We start from the raw sequence: 12,330 nt of genomic DNA, 5'->3' as shown, positions 1-12,330 counted from the left end.
ACACGCGGGATGGCAACGTGTGGAGGGCCGTGGCTGGGGTCAGGTGGGAGAGGAGTGAGCGTCCTGTGGAGGAACTGGGGGGACGGTTTCCTGGGGGAGGTGGCACAAGAGCCGAGACTCACAGGGCAGAGAAAGTCGAAACTGGGAGCCAGCAGGTTGCAGAGGCAGGGACATGAGCAAGCCCCGAGGTGGCCTCATCGAGGCTCGTGGCATCGAGGGACGTGAGTCAGTGGTAAGGGTTGGCCACTTTCCACCGGGGAGGGACTCAGAGAGCGGGCTCCGGGCGGGGCTGGCGGGAGGGTGGCTGCAGACGAGATGGCTGGAGCGCCAGGAGCTATCTGGGGCCACGAAGATGAGGGCCACACCTGGCGTGGCAGAGGTGGAAGGCTCCTCGTGGGGCTGCCGTGGGACATGCCCCGTCCTTACCGTGGGGCTTTCCCTTACGTGACAGAGGAACAGAGATTGTCATTCTCGATGCCAACCGATGTCACCCGCAAGGTGGCTAAACGTGCAGCCAACCAGTTCTGACCCGAGCCTCAGACGGCCTAGGACCAGCGAGCGTTCGGGGAAAACCAGTAACTACCAAAAAGAGGCATCGAGGTGTCAAGGAGGCAGCGCAAACAGGACTCTAGGGAAGGGGAATGACCTTCCCACCTGCTGGAGCGGGTACAGCCACCCCAAACTAAACCGAAAATACGAAAATGAAAAAATGTGAACACCCAAGAAGAGGTAAAAAGTTACAGGTGAGAAATCGAGTGTGAGGGGCCAGGGGAGGGGCCTGTGACCGGGAGAGCCGCGGGGTCCCCTCTGCGGGCGCTGGCTTCCTCTGCGCCTCCCCCCTCCGTGTCGGGGGAGCCCCCGCCTCTCCGTGCACAGCAGAGGAAGAGACAGAGGGGGACGGGAGAGCCCGACACTCGGGACAGACGCAGACGTCCTCCACCAAGAGCCGCCGTGGAGAACGGGAGTGAGAGGAAGGAGAGAACAGGGAGACGACCTCAACACAGGGGCCGCGAGCGCCCTGGGGCAGCCGGAGTCCCCGTGTCCCCATGTCCCCCTGCGCAGGGCGGTGGCTGCCGCAGGACAGAGCCCGTGAATGCAGCAGGAGCACATCCGGTCTGACGCGGTTCAGTGAAAACAAAATCCCACACGGGGCCGGCGCCTGTAATCCTAGCACTCTGGGAGGCCGGGGCGGGAGGATTGCTCAAGGTCAGGAGTTCTCGACCAGCCTGAACAAGAGCAAGAGACCCCGACTCTACTATAAATAGGAAGGAATTAACTGGCCAACTAATATATATAGAAAATATTAGGCGGGCATGGTGGTGCGTGCCTGTAGTCCCAGCTACTCAGGAGGCTGAGGCAGGAGGATCGCTTGAGCCCAGGAGTTTGAGGTTGCTGTGAGCTAGGCTGACGCCACGGCACTCACTCTAGCCTGAGCAACAAAGCGAGACTCTGTCTCAAAAAAAAAAAAAAATCCCACACGTGTCTTCATAACATTTTAGGCCCACAAGAAAAATGAAAGTCTTAAAAACCAACATGATTTAAAAAAAAAAACAGCACACCGAGAGGCCGGCCGCAGGCGTCCCCACTGTGAGGCTCCAGGAGTCCGCCGGCCTCCAAGGGGACGCGGCTTTGTTCTGGCGTCGCGGACCCAGCAGACTGGCATCCGAGCGGCGGCGCCAAACACGGTCACTCTGGGACGGAAGGACGCAGAGTGTGTCCCCACAAGTCCTTCCCAGAAGACGCCCTCAAAGATGAATGACAGAAAACAAAGCAGGGCGCGCACCGCCTCCTCTCCCGGGGCCACCCCGGTGACTCCGAAACCGACCTTCCCACCGCTCTGGGCGCCGAAGGCAGCGGTCTGGGCGGAAGGCGCAGCGCGGGGTTTTCGGTGAGGTCGCCCTTCCTGGCTTGCCCATGGCGCCTTCTCCACGCGTCCTCGCGTCCTCGGATGGGTGGCCTTTCCTCTGCGGGCACCCGGGGCCCGTCCTCCCTCCCCCGCCGGGCCGCGCGCGGGGAGAGCTGGGCGTGAGAGACGGCTTGCGGGGCGGGCTTCCAGAGGAACGCCTGTAACCTTACGTGCACTTGTTTGGAAGCAAAAATATGGAAATAGACGGTCTAAGTTTACGACTCAAGGCTCAGAAAATAGCAGCAAAATGAGTCCAGAGGCAAAGGCTGGGACGACATCGGAATTTAATGAAATAGGAAAAAATAAAGAGTTGGCACAATAAATATGTTCAGAAAGCAGTTCTTAGAAAATGTCAACAAAATAGACCAAACTTGGACAACGTGGAGCAGGAGGAAGCCTGAGAGGCCTGGGGTGGGGGTACGGAGAGCGCTGGACACATGGGGTTCCCCAGAGCTCCCGAAAGCTGGGGGAGGGGCCGTCGCTGGGCGGCCCTGCTGGGGGGACGGTCGGGCTGCACAGGCCCCTCTCGGGAGCCCAGGAGGTGTTAACAGAAAAGAACCCAAACTTGGCACAATAATTTAAAGAGGTTTATTCTGAGCCGAATGTGAGTGACCACGGCCCCAAGAGCCACACCCAAGAAGCCTTGAGCAGGTGGACTCGCCGTGGCTGGGTCACAGTCTGGTTTTGTGCATCTAGGGAGACGGGAGTTACAGGTAGAGCCATAAATCAACACATGGGAGGCACACACTGGCCCGAAAAGGTGGGGCATCTCAAAGCGGGGGAGCTCTCAGGTTACAGCTGGTGGTTTAAAGATTCTTTGATTTGCAGTTGGTTAAAGATATGAGCTTTGTCTAAAAGCCTGGAATGTGTTCAGTTAGAGAAGGAAGTCTGCTCATCGGAGAGAAGCCCCGGACGCACACTGGACTCCAGGGGTCTGCTAAGCACGCCGATGGCCGGCGCGTGCGGTTTAACCTTGGTTGTGGACATCTCATCGTTACAAAGAGTGACTCCAAACGGGAGGGGGGGACGAGGCGTATCCGACCTCCCCTCGCCTCGTGGCCGGCAACTCCGTTTTTCTTGGGGGCCTTTGGCCAAGACGGGGTCCATCCAGCTGGCTGGTGGAGGGGCTTAGATTTTATTTCAGTTCACAGAGGGAACCATCGCCCAGCCTTCTTTCTGGTTTTCCAGTCCAGCTTTTCAAAGTGGGGCGGAGAAATCCAGGAATCCAGGGAGATCCAGGAATCCAGGGAGATCCAGGAATCCAGGGAGCAGCTGCCCAAAGCTGCCAAGGAGCAATTTGCTGAGAGGTAGCGGCGGCTGTCCAGCTCCCCGGAGAGCGAGGTTGCCCTGGTGGCTGGCCCGCCATGGTGCCCCCTGCCGGCCCGCAGGCCTGGGACTCTGTGTGAGGGTCCTCAGGCTGGGTGAGGGGCAGGGGCCGGCTGTGGGACCATGTGGAGGCAGGTGGCAGGGGGGCCAGGCGGGTGGCAGAGGGACCAGGTGGGCGGCAGGGGGACCAGGCGGACGGTAGTGGGACCAGGCGGGCAGCAGGGGGGCCAGGCGGGCGGCAGGGGGGCCAGGTGGGCAGCAGGGGGGCCAGGCGGGCGGCAGGGGGGCCAGGCAGGCGGCAGGGGGACCAGGCGGGCAGCAGGGGGACCAGGCGGCGGCAGGGGGACCAGGCAGGCGGCAGGGGGACCAGGCGGGCAGCAGGGGGACCAGGCGGGCGGCAGGGGGACCAGGCGGCGGCAGGGGGACCAGGCGGGCAGCAGGGGGACCAGGCGGCGGCAGGGGGACCAGGCAGGTGGCAGGGGGACCAGGCGGGCAGCAGGGGGACCAGGCGGGCGGCAGGGCAGCCAGCACACTCCTGCATGGCCGCTGTGGCCCCAGCTTCCCCGGGAAGGGCCGGGAGGGCAGCGTCTGGCCTCCCTGGGGACGTCTTGGTCATTTCCCTGATTTCATCCTGTTCTTGCGGATGCGGCCAGCCGGGCTCCGCCACGCCGATCCCCAGAGAGATGACAGACTCCTACCTTGCGGCCACACAGCCTTCCTGGCAGGGCCAATTAACCAGCTGCGGCCGCTGCGCTTCATCCCAGACCACGCGGCCTGGGTTCCGGGAGGCTCAGAGAGCGAGAGGATTAGCCCCGAGCCGGTTACAGCCAGAAGGGAGGCCACGGCGGTCAGACCACGGGGCCAGGGTGGCATGGGAAGGTCCCCCGGTGTTTCTGGGAGCACAGGCTGAGGTCCAGAGTGGGCACCGAGCCAGGTTTCCCCGGGGGGACCCTGGCAGCATCTGGGGGGGAGGGGCAGAGCTGAGGGGACCAAAGTCAGCGCTGACCAAGAGACTTGACGCAAGTGTGCGGCACAACCGCTGCACGCGCTCTTCACCCCTGTGATCGGGAATCGCCTGTGACTCGCAGACACAATGCACGGCACTGTTTTTTTACCGAGGCATAACCGGCACTCGGTCACGTGCACAGAACCGAGGCGGAAGCAGCGATGGCATCAGGCGGCTCCCGGACCGAGACACAGAACATTTCCCAACCCCACGGCCTCCCCCCACCCCCCCTCCCCGCCTCGGACCCCTCCCCGTCCACGAGTCCCACCTACTCTCCAACTTCCTAAAATGGGACTGCCAGCCCGTGCTCTGCGTGCGCGTCTGGCCTCTGTCACTCTGCGTAATGGCTGCGGCCTCAGCCACGTCTGCGTTGTCGTTTTAGGTGGTGACTGCATTAATCTGTTTAATTTAAATATTAAAAATATTCCTTGGCCGGGCCCAGTGGGTCACGCCTGTAATCCCAGCACCCTGGGAGGCCGAGGCTGGAGGATCACTTGAGCTCAGGAGTTCGAGACCAGCCTGAGCAAGAGTGAGACCCCCATCTCTATTATAAATAGGAAGAAATTAGCCAAACAACTAAAAATAGAATAGATTAGCTGGGCTCAGTGGCACGTGCCTGTAGTCCCAGCTACTCGGGAGGCTGAGGCAGGAGGATCGCTTGAGCCCAGGAGTTGGAGGTTGCTGTGAGCTAGGCTGACGCCACGGCACTCTAGCCCAGGCAACAGAGTGAGACTCTGCCTCAAAAATAAATAAATAAATATTAAAAATATTCCCTAATGTCTGGGCTGGGCTTTGGCATCTCTTCGATCTTTAACACGCCAGCTTCCCAGCTCGTATTATTTCAATCTCTTTGAAAGATGAATGAATGTTTAAAGCAAAAGTCATGATGCCGTGTTGTGGGGTTTATCACACACGTGTGAGTACAAGCTATGACAGCGACAGCGTGCGGTCAGGACGAGGCCGTGTCCCACTGCGGGGCGCTCCTGCCACGCCTGCCATGCCGTGCTGGGGAACACGGGCATGAAGGCCAGATGGGACGGAAAGGGAGGAAATTGCAGGAGGACATACTCGAGCCCGAGCGGAGCCATCGCTGCTTCCAGCGTGAGTGACCGAAGCTGGAAAGTCACCGTGGGTCACGCGACCTCAACTGCCGACCTGAATCAGGCTCACCAGTCCCCACTGACGTTGTTCCTGCCAGCTCCGCGCGGCGCATCTAGCTGCTGCTTCTCCTTGGTCTCTTCCCAGCTGCAGCAGTTACTCAGCCCTGTCTTGCGTTTCACGCTCGTTTTGCTCTGGTGCCCACTGCCCAGTCACTCTGTAAACTTCCAGTTCGGGGTGTCCCTGTGCTCAAGCGAGGTGAGGCACGCCTGCGGGAATGGCACAGAAGGGACGCGCCCTTCCCAGTGTGCCATGTCGCGGGCACGCGATGTCCGTCTGTGTGATCACCGATGATCCTAACGCTGTCACGTGGACGGGTGGTTTCTCCGCTGAGAAGTCCTCCTCTTTCCCCTGGGAGCTGATGCACACGTCGAGGGAGACGCTCACACTGTGGAATCCCGGAGGGAACCGCTTCAAGGAGTTTTGACGCACTGGGTTGAGAGTGAAAGGGCGGAAGAGGATGTCTCACGCTGACCTCCTCAGCAGAAAGCCGGAGTGGCTATGTTCATGTCAGGTAGCATAGACTTCAAGTCGAAGCGTCTCGGGAAAAGAGGGTCATTTCCCAGAGATAAAGGAGCCAGTTAGCCAGGAGCACCGCTAGCACTCCGGATGCACGGAGCGAACACTGATAGAGCTGCAGCCAGAGATTGCAACACGCCCTCTCAATAATTAATAGAGCAAGTAGACAAAGTCCATAGTAACACAGCACGCAAATAACACGGCCGGCCACCTTGACCCCACTGACATGGATAGCACTCTCCACTGAGAGACAGGACACACGTTCAAGTTCACGGGCAGCAATCATCAACCCTCTTCTGGGCCAGAAAATGTCTATCGATAAATTTAAAAGGATCTAAAGCATATAGAATATGTCATCTGACAACAATGGGTTTAGATTAACAACCAAAACCAGAAAAAACACTCTGGAAAAATATCCAAATATCTTCAAGTGAAATAACATGCTTCTGAACTCAGGAGTCAAAAAAGATATCAGACGGGAAATTATAAATTATTTTAAACTTAATCAAAACGAATTACGATATGTCAAAATTTGTGGGATGTGGTTAAAACTGGACTGAGAGGGAAATTTAAAGTACTAAGATGCCTGTACTAAAAAGAAAAAGGTTGCAAATCAGTGGCTTCCACTTTAAGAAACCAAAAGAGAGAAAGTTGAACCCAATCTAAGCAAAGGAAAGAATAAAGATCAGAGTGGAACTCATCAATAATAAAAAAGTGAAACAATGAAACCAAAAACTGGCTCTTTCAGAAAGTCAATACAATTAATAACCTTCTAACCTGACTGATCAGTGAAAGAAAAATAAATTACCAGTAACAGGAACAAGAGAAATGATATCACTTCGTGCTCTATAGATGTTAAAAGGATAATGAGGGAATATTATGAACAACTTTATGCTGATAAATTCAACAACTTAGAGGAAATAGACATTTCCTTGAATGATACAAACTATCAACATTCAGTAAAAACCATAACCTCAGTAGTTGAACATTGATTAAATAATTCACCACACATATAAAAATGATAGTACATCATGACCAAGTGGGATTTAGCCCAAGAACACAGGCCAATTTAACACCTGAAAGTCGATCAATATAATCTATCATATTAACAGACCAAAAAGAAGAGATTCTCAATAGATGTGGGGAAAACAAAATCCACCTTATATTCCTGATAAAAACTCCCGGCAAACTAGAGAAAGGTTAGCCTTTCAATGAACATTTCTAAAAAGCTGATTATCCAAATACACAAAAGTAAACTGAGTCATACCTCACACCGCATGCCCAAATTACTCAAAATGGATAATGGACCCAAATGTAAGCCTGTGACTTTGGGTTAGGCAAAGATTTCTTACATGTAACACCCAAAGCACAATTCATCAAAGAAAAAATTGATAAATTGGACTTCCTCAAAATTAAAAACTTTTTCTCTTTGGAAAACTGTTAAGAGAATGAAAAGACAATTTACAGACTTGGAGAAAATATTTACAAATCACATATCTGATAAAGGAATTGTATCTAGAATACACAAAGAATTCTCAAAACTCAATAGCAAGAAAACAACCCAGTTAAAAGTGGGTAAAAGATTTTGACAGAACACTGCCTTACAGAAGACGGCAAGTAAACAGATGAAAGATTCGTGACATAATTAGCCACCAGGGAAATGCAAATCACAACCGCAACTCCAGCCATCACTACCACTTACAGAATGTCTAAAGTTAAAGAGACGGACCACACCAAGTGTCGGTGAGGATATGGAGCGAACGCTATTGGTGGAAATGTAAAGTGGCAGGATCACTTTGCCAGTTTCTGAGCAGCTTAACTACAGCTACCATATGGTCCAGCCACTCCACGCTTAGGGGTTTGGCTGGAGACATAGAAGCAGAAGTTGTTCAGAGACTTGTGCACATGTTCACACCAGCTTTATTTCTAAGAGCCCCAAACTGAAAACAACCCAAATGCGGATAAACAGGTGAATGATGTACAAACTGTGGGATTTTTGTGCAATCAGCACTATGCAGCACTAAAAGGAATAGCTATTGGTAAACCCATCATCAACACAGGCGAGCCTCAATATATTAACTAATTATGCTGAAAGAAGGAGACCAGCAGGTACATACTCTATAATCACATTTATATAAAACAGGAAATGCAAACTAATCTGTGGTGACAGAAAGCAGATCAGTGCTCGCCTGGTGAGGGGAGGGAAGGCAGGGAGGACAAGGGGGAAATGTGGGGGCATTTAGTCTTGACTGCAGCGAAGGTTTCACAGGTGTACGCACATATGCAAACGTATCAAATTTAAATATGGGGTTCATTGTCTATCAGTTAATCCACATAAGGCTACTTTAAAGGACCCTGAGGAGGCTCGGGTTCAGCTCAGATGCCCCCACCTGGCATTCCCGGCCCTCCTCGGGAAGCCACACGCACCGACCTCGGACACCGCTGCAGGTGGGGGCCTGGGCGGGAAGGGGCCTGGGAACCCAGATGGGCGGCCCCGCCCACCCTCGGCCCCCACCCCGCTGCGGCCCCGCCCCCAAGCCCCGCCCCCGCTGCGGGCCCGCCCACCCTAAGCCCCGCCCACCCTAAGCCCCGCCCCGCTGCGGGCACGCCCGCCCTAAGCCCCGCCCCCGCCACGGCCCCGCCCAGGCAGCAGCCCCACCCACGGTCCCGCCCACGGCTCGTACGGCCCCGTGGGGTGCCCCACGCCTGCCCGGTAGCGCCCCGAAAGCCCCGCGCCCGCACCCTTGGGCCCGCCCCTTCTCTCAGGCCACGCCCCAGTCCAGGGCACGCCCAGGGCCCCACCCCAGCCTTCCCGCAAACCCGGCTCAGGTCTCCCCCCATGCCCCGCCCCTGGCCCCGCCCCCGCCCCGCCCCCGCCCCGCCCCCGCGACCCTCCCGCCCCGCCCCGCGGCCGCACAGGCCGAGCGCCGCCGCCTCCCAGCCAGCGGGCGCGGGCGCGGGCACGGGTGGCGGGGGCGCGGGGGCGCGGGCGGCCGCGCGGGGAGTCGCCGGGGCGCGCGGGCTCCGAGAGGCCGAGAGCAGCGCGCAGAGCAGCGTCGGCCGCACAGGTACAGCCCCTCCCCGCCCCGGGAGTGCGGACCCTACCCCTGGCCCCTACCCCTGGCCCCCCACCCCCAGTGCGGTCCGGGTCCCGGTCCGGGTCCGGGTCCCGCCGCGCGGCCCCGCCACTCCACGCCCAGCACGGCCGCGCGCACAGGGCTGGGTCTCCCGTTCCCCTTGTCGCTGCTCAGACAGCTGGGGTGAAAGGCGGGCCGGTGCGCGCCTGCCCTTTTAGGGACGGGAGCAGAGCTTGGGCTGTGAGATGGTCAAGGCTTGCGGAGCGGACGGGCAGAGTGGCCCCCGCGCCGCGCCCACCCGGCCCTGAGCCCGGCCGGCCTGGGGTCTCCAGCCCTGAGCAGCTGGGGGTCCCGGCCGCCCAGCCCTGGCCCAGCCCTGGCCCAGCCCCTGCGAGGGGTCCTCTGGCCACTGAGCGCCTGTCCTCCGCCCGCGGGCAGCTGTCCTCAGGCGAGATGCTCCCGCAGCCGCAGGGGCGTCTGCGGAAATGGGTTGCAGGGCAGGTGTGCTCGAGGGGGTGTGATCCCCGCCCCAAGCCCTTCTGTGAGCACGCGGGGTCCCCCACCGTCACGGCGTGCGGGTGCCCGCTGGACACGCCCGGTGGGCAGTGCTGACCCCTGCTCCCCTGCCCACTCTCTTCCTGCTCCCTTGCAGAGCCGAGAGCAGCGACAGCGTCTCCCGGACGGCGGGCAGGGGAGAGCCCCCGTGCCCGGCCGCGCCAGGATGGCCACGGCGCGCAGGCAGAGCCCCTCGCCCCTGCCGGTCTCCGCCCGAGGGTCCTGCCTCTTCCTCCTCTTCTGCCTGCGCTTGGGCGCCTCCTGCCCGCAGCACTGCTGGTGTCCCGACCACACGGGGGCTGTGGCTGTCCTCTGCAGCGCCCGGGGCCTCCAGGAGGTCCCCAGGGACGTCCCCGCGGACACCGTGCTCCTGAAACTGGACGCCAACAAAATCTCCCACGTCCCCAACGGAGCCTTCCAGCACCTGGCGCAGCTGAGGGAGCTGGACTTGTCGCAGAACCTCATCGAGACCATCGGCCCCGCCGCCTTCTCGGGCCTGGCGGGGGCCCTGCGGCTGCTGGACCTGTCCCACAATCGCATCCGCAGGATCCCGAAGGACGCCCTGGGCAAGCTCAGCGCCAAGATACGCCTGTCGCACAACCCGCTGCACTGCGAGTGCGCCCTGCAGGAGGCGCTGTGGGAGCTGAAGCTGGACCCCGACTCGGTGGACGAGATGGCCTGCCACACGGCCGTGCAGGAGGAGTTCGTGGGGAAGCCGCTGGTCCAGGCGCTGGACTCGGGCGTCAGCTTCTGCAGCGTCCACCACAAGACCACGGACGTGGCCATGCTGGTCACCATGTTCGGCTGGTTTGCCATGGTCATTGCCTACGTGGTGTACTACGTGCGCCACAACCAGGAGGACGCCAGGCGGCACCTGGAGTACCTCAAGTCCCTGCCCAGCGTCCCCGTCCCCAAGGACCCCGCCAGCCCGGTGCCCTAGCGCCCGCTCCGGCTGGCCCCCGGCCCTGTGGCCGCCGTGGCTTTGGGAGCAGGTGGAGTCTGACTTCGGCTCCGCTCCCCCTCGAGGCGGGCGGTCGCGGCCCCTGTGTACAGACAGCGCTTTCACGTGTTATGTTTCCTCGCGGGGGTGTCCCCAAGCCGGGCAGCGCCACCGCTGGACCCTGGGCGGACAAGGAGACCGAAGCTCGGAGAAATGGACTGACTTGCCCGCGGCAGCATGGTCGGCAAAGGATCCCGTTGGGACTGCAACCCTGGGTGCCCATCATGACATTCCGTGTTCCTTCCACGGCGTGGCCTCCCCCACGTGGCACCCGTGGGCCGTGGACGCAGTCAGAGAGGAGGGTGCATGCTCCACGAGAGTGAGAGCCCACGCAGAGCCTGGGTGCGATGCACCTGCAGAAGGCGCCAGGTCGCCTGCTGGGGCGCCGGCTTCCTCTGTGTGCCGTGGACTTCCCGAGAGCATCCGAACACAAGCCCTTGTCCTGGAGCAAGTCGCAGAGGGCAGGTTCTCGGGGGAGCTGAGTGGGATGCACGGCTCAAACTGGCCGTTCCACATCTCGTCTACGCTCAGAGTGTCTGTGCAGAGTAACCCTCGTGCCAAAATTCCAGTCTAGTGAGAGGGGACAAAACCTGGAAAGAAAGCCGGGAAAGGTCCAGCGTAGACCCCCGAGGGGCAGCGTCGGCAGCCAGACAGACGTGGTCCGCCCGCCTCCTGCCTCCCCTGCTGACCCTGTCTCGGAACCATCCGCTGGGGTCACCACTGTGCCTTGCTTTTCTACTCTCTGATACCCAAAGCGCTCCTTTTCTAAAGATGGGCGGACTGATGTTCCATGTTTCAAGGCCAACCAACGGGATGCCTCCTCTGCTCCAGCACCGGAAACTCTCTCTTTTCACCTTTACTGCCAGGAATCTCAGAGGAAATTTAGTGCTCGATTTTCTTACCCGTATTACTTCACGCTCTGGGTGGACGTCACCTCCACCTGTATCATTCTGATTTCTAATTTCACTTCTTACTGCCTTTTTGTAAGAGTGTTTATTTTTAAATTACTTTGAGTATATTTGGGGTGGGTGCAAATAAGTGATAAGTGTAAACTGTTTATGGACTTAAAATATAAGGTATAGATGCTTCATTGAGCAGATGCTTAATTAATAATGATTGCAAATCCAGGGTGGTCTGTGTTTGGAAAGTGTCACGTGTCTGACCCACACAGAAACCAGCGGGAACGATCTCACTTGCAGTGAGAACTGGAACCAAGTGGCACCCTAGGGTGCAGGGTGCTGGCGTGGCGCTAGCGTGGCCCACGTGGCACAGATGGGGCCAGCACGTGGCAGGGTGTCCGGGTCCAATGTTCCGACTGAGCAGAGGGCCCTGGGCTCTGGGGTTTCTGCAGAGAACCTCGAATGATCACGCTAAGGGTGTGCGGGTCGGAGGCCAGCCGAGACACCTGCTCTCTGTGGGTGCAAAGGGACGCAGACTCCTTTGATAAACACAAGAGCTCGCTGCACGGTGCATTAGCCTGGCAGACATGACTCTCGGTCCGCAGAGAGTGTGGACCAAGGCCCAGGCATGGACGGCAGGGTTCTGCATCTGCCCCTGTGTCCTGGGGGTGCCCAGGCTCCCCTGGCTCTTTGGGGGGCCCTTCCCTGCTGCCAGGGACTCTTCATTTGCTCCTTCTCCAGAATCGGCCCAGAGCCTGGATCCCACCCTCACAGGCTCTCCAGGAGGGGCCCCGGGAATGTGGCGGGCTCCTGCCCCTCCCCCGCCAGACTCCCAGCTCCTGCTGCCCGGAGGTGGGAGAGGACCCAGAGGACGCCGGAAGGCT

At 58.8% G+C, this 12,330-nt stretch overlaps 1 protein-coding gene across 1 annotated transcript; it reads left to right on the top strand.

Moving 5' to 3' along the window:
* Window positions 1-8,929: 8,929 nt before the first annotated feature.
* On the top strand, window positions 8,930-11,641 carry LRRC3 (leucine rich repeat containing 3). Its single transcript, XM_012779053.3, has 2 exons — window positions 8,930-8,983; window positions 9,645-11,641. Exon 2 carries the CDS (start codon window positions 9,714-9,716, stop codon window positions 10,485-10,487), a length of 774 nt encoding a protein of 257 aa, XP_012634507.2. The 5' UTR covers window positions 8,930-8,983; window positions 9,645-9,713; the 3' UTR covers window positions 10,488-11,641.
* The last annotated feature ends 689 nt before the right edge of the window (window positions 11,642-12,330 follow it).

Source organism: Microcebus murinus, chromosome 1, assembly GCF_040939455.1.
Source record: "Microcebus murinus isolate Inina chromosome 1, M.murinus_Inina_mat1.0, whole genome shotgun sequence".
NCBI classification, from domain to species: Eukaryota; Metazoa; Chordata; class Mammalia; order Primates; family Cheirogaleidae; genus Microcebus; species Microcebus murinus.
The sequence above is the reverse complement of the archived record's forward strand: the minus strand, read 5'-3'. Positions and strand labels throughout refer to the sequence as shown.

Coding starts and splice junctions, on each gene's coding strand:
- LRRC3 (XM_012779053.3), top strand. CDS start 9,714: ATGGCCACGGCGCGCAGGCAGAGCCCCTCGCCCCTGCCGGTCTCCGCC.